Source organism: Electrophorus electricus, chromosome 9 (assembly GCF_013358815.1).
Source record: "Electrophorus electricus isolate fEleEle1 chromosome 9, fEleEle1.pri, whole genome shotgun sequence".
NCBI classification, from domain to species: domain Eukaryota; kingdom Metazoa; phylum Chordata; class Actinopteri; order Gymnotiformes; family Gymnotidae; genus Electrophorus; species Electrophorus electricus.
This window is the reverse complement of record NC_049543.1, coordinates 25,866,502-25,886,501: the sequence shown is the minus strand read 5'-3', so window position 1 is coordinate 25,886,501 and position 20,000 is coordinate 25,866,502. Positions and strand designations below refer to the sequence as shown.

At 42.4% G+C, this 20,000-nt stretch overlaps 1 protein-coding gene across 1 annotated transcript in view; it reads right to left on the bottom strand.

Annotated features, from left to right (window-relative positions):
• Window positions 1–20,000, bottom strand: part of LOC113589578 (neurexin-2-like) — a 590,991-nt gene that overhangs the window by 278,807 nt on the left and 292,184 nt on the right. Inside the window, 3 exon segments of the mRNA XM_035530023.1 lie at window positions 3,499–3,882; window positions 4,500–4,938; window positions 6,226–6,387. Of these exon segments, the coding sequence (XP_035385916.1) occupies window positions 3,499–3,882; window positions 4,500–4,938; window positions 6,226–6,387 (985 nt within the window).

Here is a 20,000-nt window from a genome sequence, read left to right as displayed (position 1 = left end):
GGTGTTGTGGTGTTTTAGACACAGTAGTGGTGCTGTGGTGTTTTAGACAGTAGTGGTGCTGTGGTGTTTTAGACAGTAGTGGTGCTGTGGTGTTTTAGACAGTAGTGGTGTTGTGGTGTTTTAGACAGTAGTGGTGTTGTGGTGTTTTAGACAGTAGTGGTGTTTTAGACAGTAGTGGTGTTGTGGTGTTTTAGACAGTAGTGGTGTTGTGGACAGTATTGGTGTAGTCCACCACAGCAGAAATGAAAGCAGCTGCAAATCAAAGTGTTCTTCTCTGCCGATGCAGACGGTTCTCTGCCTCAACGGGTTCTTCCATGTGTGCCAGTGTATAATACACTGGTAACAGCAAGTGAGGAACCACGTTTACAGTAGGAAGTAATGTGAATGATGTCTGCGCTAGTGTGCTGTTTACATGGGACAGTAAAACTGGATCTCATATGATCACACTGGAGACGCATTTTAGTGAGAATTGGAAACAGAATCTGGCCAAAGTAACCAGACACGATCCAGATATGGAATGCAAAGTGTTGCAAGACGCAGTACGTTGATGCCACAAGCCGGTAAACACAGTCGAAAAATACAGAATTCTCACAATATTTCTTCCATAGTCAATTTTAGTTGTGTTGTCCAGAATTCATAATCTGTGCTTTACAATGCGTTACGTTGCTGTTTTAATAAAAGCCAAAAAACGGGGTCCTTCGACCCGCTAGAATTCCTCAGGTAGCCATTCAGAGTGTGATGGCACCTGTCCTAACCCAAACCCATCTGACTGCCACATCATAGGACAGGCGGTCCACGATGTGTCGGCTGCCATCTCAGAATCCATGCAGATGGTTCCGAAATGCCTCATCACTCCGCTCTGTCCAGCAGCAACTCCATGATGGCTTGATTATCCCACATCTCCCTTTTGCCGTGCGGCAGGGATGGGATAGAGTAACGTGCCGTATCCCAACACACCAGGGTTTTCTAAGTGTGTGTGTTAGCACTTCTGCAGCTGTTAGCAGCTACACCTGTCTACACTTCACACCTGTCTATACCTCATACCTGTCCACACCCTACACGTGTCCACACCTGCACCTTTCCACACCCTGTACTTGCCCACACACACACCTGACCACACCCATTAAGACATTAAACCATTTCTAAACATTTGTCACACTCTGACAGTGAACTAACTGTAGGGCAGATTATGGTGATTCTGATTTTCCATTAAGCCCCCAATACAAACAGATGTACTGTACAGCACCGTAACACCCACTTAACTGAGCGTTACTCCCCCTGTCTGCCTCACCTCACCAAGGGTCAGCTCATTCACATCTCCCACCTGGGGTGCATGAAACTGAGACTATGTCTTAATCCAACCTCCAAACTCATCTACAGACACACCGCCTTAATCCAACCTCAATTACAGACACACTGCCTTAATCCAATCTCCACCCTCACCTACAGACACACCGCCTTAATAAAACCTCCAACCTCACCTACAGACACACCGACTTAATCCAAACTCCAACCTCACCTACAGACACACTGCCTTAATCCAACCTCCAACCTCAACTACAGACACACTGCCTTAAACCAACCACCACACTCCTCTACAGACACAGTGCCTTAAACCAACCTCCAGACACACTGCCTTAATCCAACCTTCACCCTCACCTACAGACACACTGCTTTAAAACAACAACCACCCCACCTTAATCCAACCTCCAACCTCACCTACAGACACAATGCCTTAACCCAAACTCCAACCTCATACAGACATGCTGCCTTAATCCAACCTCCAACCTCACCTACAGACACACTGCCTTAATCCAACCTCCAACCTCACCTACAGACACACTGCCTTAATCCAACCTCCAACCTCACCTACAGACACACTGCCTTAATCCAACCACCACACTCCTCTACAGACACACTGCCTTAAACCAACCTCCAGAGACACTGCCTTAATCCAACCTCCAACCTCACCTACAGACACACTGCCTTAATCCAACCTCCAACCTCACCTACAGACACACTGCCTTAAACCAACCTCCAGAGACACTGCCTTAATCCAACCTCCAACCTCACCTACAGACACACTGCCTTAATCCAACCACCACCCTCTTCTACAAACACACTGCCTTAATACAACCTCCAACCTCACCTACAGATACACCTCCTTAATCCAACCTCCAACCTCACCTACAGACACACTGCTTTAAAACAACAACCACCCCACCTTAATCCAACCTCCAACCTCACCTACAGACACACTGCCTTAAAACAACCACCACCTCACCTTAATCCAAACTCCAACCTCACCTACAGACACACTGCCTTAAACGAAACTCCAGACACACCGCCTTAATCCAACCTCCAACCTCAACTACAGATACACCTCCTTATTCCAACCCCCAAACTCACCTATAGACACCCCACCTTAATCCAAACTCCAACCTCACCTACAGACACACTGCCTTAATCCAACCACCACACTCCTCTACAGACAAACTGCCTTAAACCAACCTCCAGAGACACTGCCTTAATCCAATCTCCAACCTCACCTACAGACACACCTCCTTAATCTAAACTCCACCCTCACCTACAGACACACCGCTTTAAACAAATCTCCAGCCTCACCTAAAGACACACTACCTTAATCCAAGCTTCACCCTCACCTACTGAAAAACTACCTTAATCCAACCTACAACCTCACCTACAGACACACTGCCTTAATACAACCACCACCCCACCTTAATCCAACCTCCAACCTCACCTACAGACACACTGCCTTAATCCAACCACCACCCCATCTTAATCCAACCTCCAACCTCACCTACAGACACACTGCCTTAATACAACCTTTAACCTCACCTACAGACACACTGCCTTAATCCAACCTCCAACCTCATCTACAGACACACCTCCTTAATCTAACCTCCACCCTCACCTAGACACACCGCTTTAAACAAACCTCCAACCACACCTACAGACACACAGCCTTAATACAACCTCCAACCTCACCTACAGACAGACTGCTTTAATCCAACCTCATCTACAGACACACAGCCTTAATCCAACCTCCAACCTCATCTACAGACACACCGCCTTAATCCAAACTCACCTACAGACACACTGCTTTAATCCAACCTTCAACCTCACCTCCAGACACACAGCCTTAATCCAACCTCCAACCTCATCTACAGACACACCGCCTTAATCCAACCTCACCTACAGACACACTGCCTTAATCCAACCTTCAACCTCACCTACAGACACACTGCTTAATCCAACCTCCAACCTCACCTACAGATACACCGCCTTAATCCAACCTCCACCCTCACCTACAGACACACCCCTTTAATCCAACCTCCAGCCTCATCTAGACACACTGCCTTAATCCAACCTCCACCCTCAGCTACAGACACACTGCCTTAATCCAACCTCCACCCTCACCTACAGACACACTACCTTAAACCAACCTCCACCCTCAGCTACAGACCTTTCACTCACCTATCTCACAGTTGCTGCCGAGGTATCCGGTCCCCATGCAGTCACAAATGTATCTGTTCCATCCTTCCTTGCACACTCCTCCGTTGCCACAGGGGGTGCTGCTGCATCTCTTCTGGAGCTCCCGGGTGCAGAAGCTGCTGACACCAGGCGCACTCTGGATCTCAGCCAGGCGGCGGACATCGCGGCTCTTGCCGTCGATGAAGAGGTCACGCACACAGCCCACGTAGCCGTAGTTAAGCAGGGCCGTCCAAACCTCCGGGGGCAGAACCAGGCCCTGCCGCGTCTCAGGGAGGCCTCCCAGGTACATATCACTGTCCAGGTCCAGAATCTCACTGCCCTCATTGGAGTTGAAGGGCATGGTACGGCTGTTGACTGAGATAGATCCTGATGGGGTGGGGAGGCGGGGTGGGAAACAGAGATGAGTAATATAGAGGGGAGAGGGCGTACATTCGCATGCACTGAAGAAAAGTGTGTGTTCCTGACTGTGTGCATGTGTATGTGTGTGTCTGTGCGCATGTCTCTGTGTGTGAACGCATGTGTATTTGAGTATATTGCTGTGTGTGTATGTGTGTTTCAGCTTCTCTCTCGATGTATCAGTGAGATTTATGATGCTCTCCTAATTGTCTATTAAAATGCAATTACAGCAGGGCAGGACTAACTCCCTGCAGGATGTGAAACACGCACGCCCGCACACACGCACACACACACAGACGCACACACACACACCTTAACACTCCATTAGCCGATTACACCAAATGGAGGTAGCTATTGGCAGGATAAGTCATTGAGTGACAGATTTGTGTGTGGTCCCATAACATCCCCTTTAGGACTTTTCATTTGTGAATATGTAAAAGTGTGTGCGTCTGTGTGCATGTGTCCGTGTGTGCTCCTGTGTGTGTTTGTGTCCATGTATGTGTTTTTGTGTACGTGTTTCCATGTGTGTGTTTGTCCATATGTGTGTGTGTGTGTGTGTGTGTGTGTGTGCGTGCGTGCGTCCCCACCTTTCCTCCCCTCTCTCTGGAAGTCCACATGGCACCATTCTCCGTCATTCACCTTCTTGTTGCTGGCCTTGATTTTCACACTGCCTGAGCCCATGTCCATGAGCAGGTAGAGGAACCCATCCAGCAGCTCCATGGCAAAGTAGTCTGTCTTCAGCTCACGGCCGGGACGCTGTTCCTTGCCCCCGTGGGGTCTGCCGTGGCTGAACAATAGCAGCCCGCTGGGCTCCGTCGTGCGGAAGTCGAAGGAGATGGAGCTGGTCTTCTTGGTGTCCCAGCGTGGCAGAGAGATGTAGGACTCGGGCGTCTCGAAGGTCACAGGGTCCAAAGCAGCCACATCCTCACAGCGGAACACCAGGTCACCGTTGACACTAATCTTGGGGTCGCGCTCGATCGCCAGCCGGGAGAGCTCCAGCTTGAAGTCATTGTTCTTGTAAATGACCTGCAGGGGGCAGTGAGTGGCATTTTACCTGCACTGGAAAAGGATTATGGCCAGTGATCTGCAATATCAACATTGGACAGGGCACCATTTTGCAATATTCCTCGTGCGTTATGCACAACAGTATAAAATATTCCTAGTGCATTTTGGGTAGTGTTCCCCAAACTCTCCAAAGGGTTTAGGACAGAAGTTCAAAATATTCCCAACAGATTTAAGGCAGCAGCATTCAATATCCCCAGTGGATCTGGGAATGCATTAAATGTTCTTGGGTTTTCCTAGGAAGAAACACACTGGACTCAGCTCAGTGTGACAGCTGGCCATAACACAGAAGTGTTGGATAAGGGCAACACAACCCTCCAAGACTGAGTTATGGACACAGAACCTATTAAACATAGCTGGATCTGATGAAAGGGTTTTCCATGGTTTTGCATGGACTGATCTTGTTTAATTCAGCATTGATCAGAGGATTCAACTTCATTTATTTTCATCTTAATAAGAAAAAAGCTTCTTTCAAAACGTTGGCTATGGCCATACACATATTATGGTATCCAAATAGCTGAAAGTCATTCCAAAAGTTCTTGCTATCATAAAGGACTCTTAATACTCTACAATGGTCTCAGCTGTAAATAACAACTAATTATAATTTAAAACTCAGAGGAAAACAATTTATATTTGAGGGACAAAGACTTGCTCCAGTGGGAAATCTAATTTGCATAAGTGAATATTTAAAAGAACTTCTTCACTCCTTTACTAGACACACTCTATTGTGCACATGTGACTGAATGCAGTACTGGGGTCAGGTGTGCATGGCAATGTCATTCGTATACTAGCTTTTCCCCTGTGATACCACGCAGTATTAGCTGTGACATAGAGTAGTGCACGTAGAACAGTGTACGTAGAATACAGCACACAGAATAGTGCACTTAGTTGGTAGGATTACAGTGATCCCACTCCCATTAAAAAGATAATTTTGAATTCATTGTTTCTCTAGATTCCTGCTTTCTTTAGTGTGTGTGTGTGTGTGTGTACGCGTATTTATGCATGAGTGTGTGTGTGTGTGTGTGTGTGTGTGTGTGTGTGTGTGTGTGTGTGTGTGTGTGTGCGCACAAGGGTGCAGACGATACAATCAGCCAGTACCAGAGACAATCGAAGAAATCAATTTTTAATTTTCCTGTCAAGATGCTAAACAAAATAAGTTTACTAAATAAATTGATATGGAATTTAGTTGATTAAAAAACAAGTGGACACACACACACACACACACACACACACACACACATATACACTTACATCTTTGAGGCATCCCATGAAGTTGTTACTGACTGGTGAGCCAGGCAGGTCAGCTGTATTGGGGCTTCCGCCGATGTAGAAGAAATCATCGGAGCCCAGCATGGTGTAGTCCTCCTGGGTGTAGCCAGTGGTGGTCAGGATACCATCCACTGAGATGGTCACCTGTTATTGGGCCCAGTCCACCAGAGAGAGAGAGAGAGAGAGAGAGAGATCCCCAGCAAAAGGGAGGACGAAGAGGAAGGTAAGGAAAGGAGAGGAAGAGGCTGGATTACACACCGGTCAGGAGTGGAGTGTTTGTTCTCGCTACTCTGCTTCCTGCCAGGACCCAGTCGTACAGTCCTGGGACTGATGGGAGTTTCTGTAAAGTACAGCTGCAAGGACCCCACGTGTCATACCAACCCTGCATATCATACTGACCCACTCAACTAAACACTCAGTCCAAATTCCCATAACACAACTAAACAGTCTAAACTCATAACACAACACTTACTGTCTAAACTCTCAGGACACACAGATATACTAATAAACATATGGCAACACTAACAATGCTGAATACAAATATATATTCTATCTCACTATACTTCAAAAGCACTACAGCAAACAGAAAGAGCAGAAAGAGAAAAGCCGTGCAGGTGGTGTTTCTGTGGACCTCCACCGTTCACACAGGGGAGCTCTTCTCACTCTGCGTCCGATTAGGTATTTTTAATTGAATCTGCAAACTTGACTTGGCTCAATAATAAGGAGAAAACGCTGGCCAATCAAAGCATTCCTTCATGTTTGTGGTAATTGGTAAATGGTTCTCCCACGCGGGAAGGCTCGCGACGTGCCAGAAAGCCCTGCTTGTGCAGTCTGACAGTGCTTGGAGCTTTAATTACCCTCACAGTGTTGGCTGGAGGGAAAGTAAAAGGTTCCCGGGTGTAATGTGGCATCTGCCGTGTGGAAACTCACGCAGCCGGATCAAACGCACTGGCCTGGCCCAGAGCAGCCAAAATATGCCACTGCATTTGCATTTGGATGTTTTTCCGAGCATGCCAGCCTGTTTCTAGCATGCCTGCCCCCACACCCTTTAAAAGCAGGGTGACTTTTTAAAATAATACTACTATTCCTCACCCTTGGCAATCACATTCTTGTGTTGAATAACAATTACATATTTGTCCTTTGCAGCTAAACCTGCCCCGACACCTTTCAATTAAAAACTCAGAAGATAAGGGCTGGTGTTAAATGCTCTCAGTTGCTCAACAGACATCTCTATCCAACATTTTCAACAGACAGCTCTATCTGACAGAATATTTTCAACAGATGGCTGTATCTGACAAAATATTTTCAACAGACAGCTCTATCTGACAGAATTTTTAACAGACAGCTCTATCTGACAGAACATTTTCCGGTCTGGCACATGCCTACACATCTGCATATCTACATATCTACATATAGCCACACATATCTGCATATCTCCATATCTACATATCTCTACACATATCTGCATATCTCCACACATATCTGCATATCTCCACACATATCTGCATATCTCCATATCTCCATATCTCCACACATATTTGCATATCTACATATCTATATCTCTCCCTACATATCTGCTGTGCTGGTGTCTTTTGAAAACTTCTCACCTCGTCAACCTTGAGCATTACAGGGACCCTTGCATTCAACCCATCTGCCCTTGGATTCACACACACACACACACACACACACACACACACACACACACACACACACACACACACACACACTCTCTCTTTCTCTCTCTCTGGAAAGAGTGATTCACCCTTAAAGATAACACACTGGAACTAAACTTGCAGAGTGCTACAAAGTCTACAAATGCCTTCTGTCTGGACACGAAAGTCTTTAGTAACTGCACTTTACAGAATCTCCCAGTGACCATTTGTTCCTTCATTCATTCATCCTTCTTATTTTTTAATACCATGTTGTCGTTTTACGTTGATTTTTGTTTGTACAATTTGGCTTTTGCTATCCGTACTCCCCTTCAGACAGGGCAACTCATTTTTATGTCTGTTGTTTTGGTCCTTGTCCAGGCAGTGTGCGCGGACATACGGGGGTCTCTGCTTTCAGAAGGGGGGTCTTGAGGGTGGTCTCTCAGTGCCCTTTCATTAGGGTTCAAGGTAAACATGCTTGGAGACTTGTAATTCTAAACATGCCTTTATTTAGTGTAAAACATAAATAAAAATAAAGATTGAAGAAAACTTGGACTAAGGATGTCTGGGGCCTTTAATTCTGCTTAAAACATTATAATAGAATTAAAACATTGTAATAGTTTTTTTGCCACGAAATTTGGCAAATTCTCTTGTTGTTGTCATGAAGGGGAGGGGGGGAACAAAGCGGTTTGAATCTCCTCTGGAACATGGACCATCTGACGTGAACATTCTTTGGAAAGGGAAGTCATTCTTCCTTCGGGCTGACAGTAAGGTGTGTGGCACCACAAAGCTTTTCCTGGCATTTCAGGGGGCACACGCAGCCCTACTGGACTCAGGGGCTTCTAGAATGGAGTTTCAAACTCTAGTACACTCTGTGGGCAAGGTGGGCTGGGGTTCTGGGTGAAGCAGTCCAACCCAGTGGGTAAACAGGCCGGGTAATTAGGCAAGTGTTTGGCAAGGGCCACTGTAGCTGTGATGACATTTTGATGGAGTTGGCATGGCTTGTTTCTGGCCTGGCCTCCATTGTTAGGCGAACACGGTATTAACGAGTCCAGCATTAAGTAGTGAGATGTTAACGAGAGGAGAGAACACCAGCTGCCAGCCACCTGAACGACAGATCCAGCTGAAAAATGGGACAACAGGGAGGTTATTGCTCATTTCCCACACAAATACCACATTAAGCATATTTAAATATCACATTACACATATCCCCACAATAAACAGCACAGTAATATGGAAAAATGAGTCAAATCATTTCATTTGTGGAAATTCAACTTCATGTACACCAGTCATAACCGCACAGCAGCTCATATGAAGTGATTATTTCTCACTGGTAGTTTAAAATGTTACATGAAAATAAATTCACAGTCCTTATTTGAATTTGCTTTTTCCACCTTTTCCTGTTGAAGGCACAGTGTTCACATCTCATCTGCTCCTTTCCTCCCTCCGCCTGTTTGATATGTATGATGACTTATGGAGTGCTGCTAGTAAATAACGCACCCAGGCCCCACTCTCGACCTCAGGATGGCACAGCGGGTCGTAGCCATCACACAGTTGCTAACCGAGCAGCTAACCTAGGTGGCAGAGCCCATCGTCACCACCGTGAGTTTAGTGTTCAACTCTGGGCCCAATCCCACACCCTGTCGCGTCTAATGAATTACGGCAAAAATTTCTTTGCATTGTAGACAGATATTACCACGCTTGGCACTAGAATGACTAAAGCTAAGGCAAATTTAATAAGGCAAACCAGCTAGCCAGCAGCCTCTCTTCTGCTCTGGAGTGATTAGGGCCCATCGTCTTGTGATTGCACACATCCACAGAAACCGTACAAGCCTGAAAATTCCCAGCGTCATGCCTGCAAGGCAGGTTTATCGGTATAGCACGTTTCACACACAACTTCAAGACATGCTTCAGGAGTGACAGTGCTCACACACGCACACACATTAGCAAGCTAGTAGCACAACGGGAAGCTGAACCGCTGTGATGGATAATAACCTCGTACTGAGCAGCTACGGTTTGAACGCCACTCGGTACAAAACATTTTTTGTTCTTATAGTAAAATAAATATATATTGCACAACCATGTATTATTGTCATCAAAACCTTTATGCATTAACTTCCACATCTAAAATATTACACACACCATTCTGAAGACAGTGTAACTGTGCTTCAAAAATTACTATTCACATATGCCAGATTACTAATAACATTGATAATAAAAACACTGTTGTAATGTTATTTCTCTTTCTCACACACACACACACACACACACACAACAATCTAGTAGTATAACTAGGCATTCTAATAACAATAATAAAAAAGCTATTGTAGGCTTTTGTGGACTGTGATGCTTCACACGATATTATATGTAAGACGGCACACCTGCATATACAAGGTTCCATATGCACATGCAACATCTGTGCAGTTTCATAGGTGAAAGTCTGGTGTCAGTCAGGGAGTTTGAGGCTTCTGTCTAAATACACACTGCAGTCTCAGTGCTTCTCTGTCATGTTATTCACATAATAAATGTTGGATAATGCCCCTCTGATTTTTGGTCCTCAGGAACCAGACCTCCAGTCATGCTAGTGCTGGCACACGGCCAAGACTGTGCCGGGTCAGCAGATGAGGGGACAGAGAGATGACCTGCTGCCATGGCAACAGTAGACTGTGCCGGGTCAGCAGGTGAGGGGACCGGGAGGTGACCTGCCATGCTCCCCTGTCTGTTTGGTCAGAGAAGAGAGATCGGTGTGGCTGCACCACCCCACACTTCCATCTCCACCCTTTGCTGAAGACTCCTTGCGTCTCCACCCTTTGTTGAAGACTCCTTGCGTCTCCACCCTTTGCTGAAGACTCCTTGCGTCTCCACTCTGCCAGCTCTGGCTGGGCTGAGGCTTCAGGAGGAGGTTTGGGAATTGCTTGTTTCTGTGCACAAGCAGAAGCCTCAGGAGGCCATGCACCCACATTAATCCCATGACGAGAGACTACAAATAGCGAGTGTGGTGTAAATGAATTAAATATCCATGTTTTTCTCCAGTCTGCCAGGCATATGATGAAAGTTAAGGCCACTGAAATCTAATTATGAGCCATAAAATTGTGACAGGTGGTCAAGATCTAACCACACCTACATTAACACTGCATACATGCCACAATCTGCTAAGACCACCTGTCTCACAGCCTGCCAACACACACACACACACACACACACACACACACACACATTCATTTCTCTCTCCCTCTCTTCAACATATCTGTAAGCAACGCAGTTATAAACTAGTAAAACAGCCCTGACAGGAGCAGTCCTGTTGTAAGCAGTCCTGTAATGGATCAATGGATACTGACCACTACTGACCAGTACTGACCACCCTAACCACTACTGACCAGTACTGACCACCCTAACCACTACTGACCAGTACTGACCACCATGACCAGTACAAACCATTTTGACCAGTACAGACCACAGGACTTACTGAATTTATTTCACAGACACTTTATCACTAATACCTACTCGTGCATCCTATTCTGGCCGCTTTGTTTGATACATCTTTCTCACATCTGTCTTACAGATGCATTTTACCACTCTTCAGTCTTCGGCTCTGGTCAGTCTATCACCACAGCATATTCTCACCACAGCCATTCTCAACACACCATTACCAATGAGATGGCACGTGTGTGTGTGTGTGTGTGTGTGTGTGTGTGTGCGTGCACATGTGCGTGTATGTATGTCTGTGTGATGGAATGGGTACTGGGGTTTGTACACGTGTGTCAAGTGTTTCTGCTGGGTTGGGAGTGTGTCTGCCCCCAAAGCTAAATTAACCAATAGCAGCCCTGTGCTCAAAACCTGACCAATAACAAGGGACTAGAGGAGCCAAACTGAGCGAAGTGAACAAACTGTAAACTTACAAGGTAGATGTTTCTTATAGTAGCTGATGAGTGAATAATCAATAAACTTTGCTTATTGTATTTACTTTATGATCGTAAATGTTACCATATTTTTTGTATAACTCATATTTTCACACCCTCTCTCACTCCTCACACTCACCATCTCCCTGTCTCACTTTGTCCCATAGACCTACAGACCCATAGCCCTACAGCCTTACAGACCCATAGACCTACAGCCCTATAGACCTACAGTCCTACAGCCCTATAGTCCAACAGCTCTATAGCCCTATATACCTACAGCCTTACAGTCTTATAGTCCTATAGCCCTATAGTCCTACAGACTTATATACCCACAGCCCCATAGTCCCACAGCCCCATAGTACAACAGCTCAACAGCCCCATATACCTACAGCCCTACAGCCCTGTATACCTACAGCCCTACATACCCATAGCCCTATAGGCCTACAGTCCTATAGTCCTACAGCCCTAAAGACCCATATACCTACAGCCCTATATACCTACAGCCCTATAGACCTAGTCCTACAGACCTATAGATCTACAGCCCTTTAGTCCTACAGCCCTATAGACCTAGTCCTACAGACCTATAGATCTACATCCCTATAGTCCAACAGCCCTATATATGTACAGCCTTACAGTCTTATAGTCATACAGCCCTATAGTCCTACAGCCCCACAGGCCTACAGCCCCATAGTCATTCAGCCCCACAATCCTACAGCCCCATAGTCAAACAGCCCCACAGTCCTACATACCTACAGATCTATATACCTACAGCCCTATAGCCCTATACACCCACAGCCCCATAGTCATACAGCCACACAGTCCTGACCTCTCTGGATCTGCAGTAGGAAACTGTGGAGAGGCTCAAGGCACCTTAAAGGACACCCACAATCACACCAGAACAATTAAGCTGGTTTTCTCAGATACAATTCTCCATCTTGCTGTCAAAGGGCTATTCTAATAAATACAGGAAAATTGATCGCCTGTCAGATCGGAGATAATTATTTCATATTGATGCATTGGTTTTTGGGAGTTTGCAGAACCTACTTCATATATATTAAAAGTGAGCTGACAGGCCATTCTTCCAATCTCGTATCATCCACGACAGACTAACGGTTGCAGTAAGCGTAACATTGTAAAGTGTATCCAGAATTGGCCTGATGGAAGCATTTGAGTGAGCAGAACAGCAGACACATGACAGACTAACGGCATGTGACAGCAGGTGTTTGTCAAAGACCAAAGGATATGGTTCCACCTCTCTCGTCTTGAGACCTGCTACACAAATAAGTGGTGTTTTAATAAGGATTTCAGAATGGTTAGCTATTGATCATACTAAAGAGTAGGAGGAGATTAGCACTTTAGCATGGATTCCTGCCAAGAAGCGAGTGTGAAAATACATTACTTCTCTTTTACAACCCACTCCTGCTGTGGCTTATAATCAAACAGTAAACCATAATTTCCATTATATGTACTGCCCTGAGGCAAGAGCCAAAACATCGAGACTGTCAGTTACTAAGGACAGACCAGTTACTAAGGCTGTTACCATAGACAGAAAACCAGTGTTCTTTACCGAAATGTGATTGGGTGGAAATACTATTGGCATAGTTACTGTCCATAATCAGAACCGTTTGGCCCTACTTTGGAAAAAGAGGCTGAGAATGCTACACTGTACACACAGACACACACACACGCAAACACGGCTTGGAAATGAACCGTTTTGTCCGCCTGCCACTGGGACTGCCGCCAATCAGGTTGTGTAATTGTCACTTTCTTGTTTTTCCTCTCAACTTCAGCTAAATGTGTTTAATAAATCTCTCGGCTTGCTTCCCAGTCATGAATGTGCTCTCTGTGGTTATTCCCTTGTTCTTATGAACAAAATAGCAATAACAAAATAATGAAAAGTGAAACTAAATGACAGCAGATAGCCATCATTAGCTTTATGTTAAGTACATGTGCTGGCTAGCTAATTCCATTACACAACAGCAAGATAGTGATCTTCTACATTTAATCTTAAATTTAGTAAATAGACAAAAATGACACATTACTTGTACTGTCATTTGCAAATTCAAAATGGCCATGTTTTTGTGATTGTGTGCACATTTCATAAGAGGGTAGTGTTCAGGGAAGTGCTACAGTGTTAATATTTTATAACCACTAGTTATATAGTTTTATAGTTGCTAGTTAGTTCTATGTCTCCTATGTTAAAGTGTCCAGATGAAACAAGGCTCCTGTTCAGGTAGCACTGAGAGACATAATCACAAACTGCACTGCTTGTTTGTAAATGCTGTTTTTATTTAACCGCCACCGTGGCAGGTATGTTGAGCAAATTACACAAAACCATTCTGCTGGTGCTAATTTCCAACATTGTGTTTGCACAAAAATGTGTGCGCGCACACACACACACACTCCTGGTGTCCTTATCTTATCTGTCTTAAAGCCAATCTGCATCTCTCCACAGCTGTGTTTGCGAAGATTAAACGCACTGCATACTGTAGTCTGGGTTTTACAGTATTCATGGTTTTACTGTAGTCTGGGTTTTACAGTAATCATGGTTTTACTGTAGTCTGGGTTTTACAGTATTCATGGTTTTACTGTAGTCTGGGTTTTACAGTAATCATGGTTTTACTGTAGTCTGGGTTTTACAGTATTCATGGTTTTACAGGTCAGGCCAAACCTTGCATTAAGACATTCCACTGATACTGTCATGGATGAATGCAAAGAGAAGGGTGGGTTCAATTACATACCACAATGTACAACAACCACAAAACAAACAAACAAACAAACAAACAAACTGGACTTAAAATCTCAATTTAGCCTACTAAACCCTAGTAAACCCTGCTGTCTGCAGGTAAAGTTATGTCCGTAGCCTGGGCATAACTTTGGACAACCAGTTCTCAACTCATGTTTCAAATTGAACCCAATCTAACTCAAGTCTTGCAGATTCCTCCTTTGTAACATACAAAGGATTCGGCCCTTTCTCTCACAGGAAGCTACCCAGGTGCTTGTGCAGTCTCTTATGATCTCAAAGCTTGACTACTGCAACTCGCTACTTGCTGGTCTTCCTCTAAGAGCCATCAAACCTCTACAACTTGCAGTAGCATGATTGGTGTTCAATCTTCCAAAGTTCATACACATCAGTCCACTGCTGCACTCCCTTCATTGGCTTCCAGTAGCTGCATGCATCAGATTTAAAACCTTGATGTTCGCCTACAAAGCCAAAAAAGGACCAGCCCCTCCATACATGAGGTCAAAGGTCAAAGACCGATCCATACATCGAGTACTTCCAACCTCAAGTACAGCTCAGCTTGAAACACCGTGCTTCAGGTCTCATGGACGACAAGCATGGAGACTATTTTCTGTTCTGGATCCAAGATGGTGGAATGAACTCCCACTTGCTGTCTGGACAGCAGAGTCCCTTGCAGTTTTGACTGACATAAAACTACAGTGAACACCAGTGCATCCGTGAAGTTACAGCAAAACATTTCACACCAATATAACCCTTTTTGATATGAAGCTATCTGCCTTACCTGATGGGTGTGTACTATGGGCTCTGTTTGGAATACCACCCACCCCAGGCTGTGTTTGGAATACCTCGCACCCCAGGCTGTGTTCAGCCAGACAAATACTCCCATGGCATCACTATAACTTACCTCTGACATACAGAATGAGAGCAATAGAACAAGAACCATCATCAGTATCACATTCATTAAAAAACAAATAAATATGTAAACAGTAAACACTCAAAGTTTAAAACCTGCAACACATTCATGAACAAATACACTGAATTTTATTTTTTTCAATTTATATCAGAGGACCTTTGCACAGGTGGCTGGCAGCTTGATGACAATCCATAATTTCTCTTTGGATTTAAGAAAAACAGGAGGTAGTCAAATAACAGGATTTAGGATTAGGATTTCTCCAAAAGCAAGTAACAAGCAATCCAGGATGGTGGGGCAGTTCTGGGCATTTTGATTAGGATGGGGAAGCAGGGGTATGGGGGCAGGGGGCAGTTCCTGAACCCGGGGCAATACAGGTAAGAGTTAAGGTATTAAGGGATGAGGGAAGTCGGTTAGTACTTTAGTATGTAAGGGAGATTCAGACACAAAAATGGTTGTTAGTACAGTTACAACAAAGGTTTGGTTTAAACAGCTGTATTAGTAACAGATTTTGGTTTTAGTAAATTTAGTACAAAATAGGCAAAATGTAATTTAAATAATTGATTGGAGAAATCTGCTTAATCTGCTATTTGGATTTGAATATCAAATCAGATCGGTCAGAATTCTCAAGTTGTTTGGTGAGAAGGGTTTGGTCAAGGTTAAGAAGAAACAAAAACGATCCATCCAAAAGTGCTCGAATGGTGGAGAAGAAGCCATGCAGCTGAGATGGTGGATGAGGCTGAACGCAGAGCGACTTTTAGCAGACAACACTGGCAGAGGGCTCAGACAAAACCAAAGCCAACCGAAAACACCCTGTGGCAATGGGAACGGGAATGAACCTGCAGGAAACTCCAAACAATGGAAGCAACTAAAGTCCACAAACATTTGGTTTTTACTATGAGGGGTTAACCTGAGGTGAGATGAAGGAAGATCAAAATGAATCTGAAGACATTATATCCAAACACTTGTGCAAACCGAAACACTCTTGGCTTGGGCAACACAGAAACTCTCCCAAGATGGAGACTGGAGAAATGCAAGCCAGTGAAACCCATGCAGGAATGACAAATATAAACAAACAAACAAACAACCAAATAAATAGAGTTGTTAAAAATAAAGACCTTGGGAAGTTGGAAAACATATGTTAATTAATGAATAAGAAAAAAAACCAGAGGCGAGAGTGCCAGTAGACTTCCATCTCACAGTGAGGAGACATATGGAGCTGATCACTGAGACTTACTCATCCACAAACAGATCAATCAGGGAAAATTCCTGGCTGGCCTATAGCCAAGGAATAAATATTCATTTAAGTACACTACAGGTACTGTAATTCCAGAATAATGCCTATTTATTAAAGTTCTTATTTTAATATCTTATCCTGTTTGCCTACGGTAGCTAATCAAGTATTTTTTAACTGTCTAACCTTAGCAATGAACCTTCTTACACACAAATGACTGTGTACACAGTTATTTACAGCTGTGTGCAGTTATTTACAGCTGTGTGCAGTTATTTACAGCTGTGTGCACAGTTATTTACAGCTGTGTACACAGTTATTTACAGCTGTGTGCAGTTATTTACAGCTGTGTGCAGTTATTTACAGCTGTGTGCAGTTTACAGCTGTGTGCACAGTTATTTACAGCTGTGTGCACAGCTCACACCAGTCGCCGCTCACTGGAGAACAAAAGCCCAGGTCCCTCTCGCTTCTTTTTTTTATAGCTTGGGCGAGGTAAGGAATGAGGTCGTCATGTGTTGTTGTTATCAGAAGATGGAAACGTTCTAGCAGATAAAATAAGGCCATAGGGCACTGTTGGGACAACACTATGTGAACAGTTCTCTTATATATATATATGTGTGTGTGTGTGTGTGTGTGTGTTTAGAATATACAGTACTGCATAAAACTGCAAAAGTCTTAGCCATTAGATTTGTTGTTTAGTGATGGTAGAATGACCAAAAACATTTATTTCTCACTTTCTTTATTTCACAGTTTCTTTATTACAATACAACCAGAAAATACAGAAAATGTGCATGGAATATTAAAAAACAGATAAAAAATCAGAAAAGAACAGCTTCTATAAACTTCTGTAGGCAGTGGCAAGTATTTAGTGTGACCTCCCCTCACACGTGAGCCGTAGCAGGAGATGACGACCTAAATCTAAAGAACTCTGTGCTGAAGTAACCTGGTGTAATAGACCTAGACAATCTCACCAAAAGAGCTCAAGACGTGTTTAGAGCCAAGGAAGGTCACACTATATACTTACTTTTCACCCTGTAGAAGCAATTTTGTTCTGAAAATTGTGTTGTTTAAAAAAAAAAAGTGTGTGTACACATATTTCGTGTACTTTCTGTTTGAATGTTAATAAAGTGATACATAATTAATAATTAACTTAAATAATGAATAAATGGATACATAATTATTTATTGTCAATATACCATTGCTAAAAGAAAATCTGGTGACCTAAGACTTTTAGACAACTCTGTCTGTGTGTGTGTGTGTGTGTGTGTGTGTGTGTGTGTGTGTGTGTGTGTGTGTGTGTGTGTGTGTGAGTGTGTGTGAGTGTGTGTGTGTGTATGTGTGTGTGTGTGTGTGTGTATGTGTGTGTGTGTGTGTGTGTGTGTGTGTGTGTGTGTGTGTGTGTGTATGTGTGTGTGTGTGTGTGTGTGTGTGTGTGTGTGTGTGTGTGTGTGTGCTGCAGTGCCCAGTGCTGAACCCCTTCAGTATCAGACAGTAAGACAGGAGGACGTCATTATTTAACAGGAGACAATTATTTTCATTTCACAATGCAACAGAATAATGTTGTAATGTAATTAATGTCTAAATGTGGGGTTTGTTATGAAGGGTAATTTCATTGATCCTAAGTCTCATAATGTAATATTTATGAGCTAAATGGTCCAACCCAAATTCACACAACAGCTGTTTGTCTAGAATAACTCAAGCAGTAAATCATTACATTATTTTCTATGATTCTAATAATATGCCATATTAAAGCTACTAACTCATGTTTGTTAATTATGTTATTTTCCACTGTGCAAACAAGGTCAGATTAAGCCATTCGATTAAATAATGAATGTGGAGGTAAATAACTACAGTGTAATTAAATTAAGTTCTCATCATTAAGAGAGGAAAACCATGGCTTCTTGCATGTGCACACATAATATATATATAACCATTGTACTTTCTTTTTGAAAAAAAAAAACATCATTATCATCAGAATACTAGTATTAATAATAATAACTCATCATTATAATACTACTACTACTAATAATAATAAAAGCATAATACTAGTATTAATAATAATAACAATAATAATAACTCATCAACATAATACAGATATTATTAATAATAATAATAAGAATAATAAGAATATCCTCATCACAATACTAGTATCAATAATAATAATAATAATAATAATAATAATAATAGCACACCAACATAATAATACTATTATTATTATTATTATGATTATTATTATTAGTAATAACACATCATCATAATACTACTATTATTACTAGTAATAATAATATCACCATAATAATAATAATATCATCATACTAGTATTAATAATAATAATAATAATAGCACCGTCATAATACTATAATAATAATAATAATATCATCATAATACGAGCATTATTATTGATAATAATAATAATAATAATAATAATAATAATAATAGCACCATCATAATACTAGAATTATTATTAATAATAATAATAATAATAATAATAATAATATAATACTAGTATTATTATTGATAATAATAATAATAATAGCACCATCATAATACTAGAATGAATAATAATAATAATAATAATAATAATATCATCATCATAATACTTGTATTAATGAAATAATAATAATAATAATAATATAATAACGCTAGTGTTATTATTAATAATAATATTATCATCATCAGCATCATACTAATATTGATAATAATAATAATAATAATAATAATAGTAGTAATAATAATAATAATAATACATCATCATCATCGTAACCCTAGTATTAATAATCATGACTATCGTTGTTGGTTTTATTAATACCACTAACACCACATGACTTGATACAGTAAACAAGATGTCAGTGTACAATGTGGCCTCACACCGCTTCATTCCTACATTAAATCAGACCTAAATCAGACATGCAAGTCCAATGATAATGACTTACATTAGACATCCTCCAACCAGGGTAGTCGAAGTGTTGACTTCAATCAGATATCCTAGTCTAATAGTGTTGAACTCAGATATCCTAGTCTAATATAGTGAATTCAGACATCCCAGTCTAATAGTGTTAACTTCAATCAGACATCCTAGTCTAGTATAGCGAATTCAGACATCCTAGTCTAATAGTGTGGAATTCAGACATCCTAGACTAATAGTGTGGAATCCTCAGTTGAAGTGAACTATAGACTGGGTCATAGACCCTTTATTAAATTAAATGTTTACCATGGATATCTGAAACAGGTTCTGGTTCAGGAGACTCTGAAAGGAACATGTGAAACTCTAACCTGGAGTTTACCATCCCAATATACACAAATTCCTTTGATAATTATACCTGCT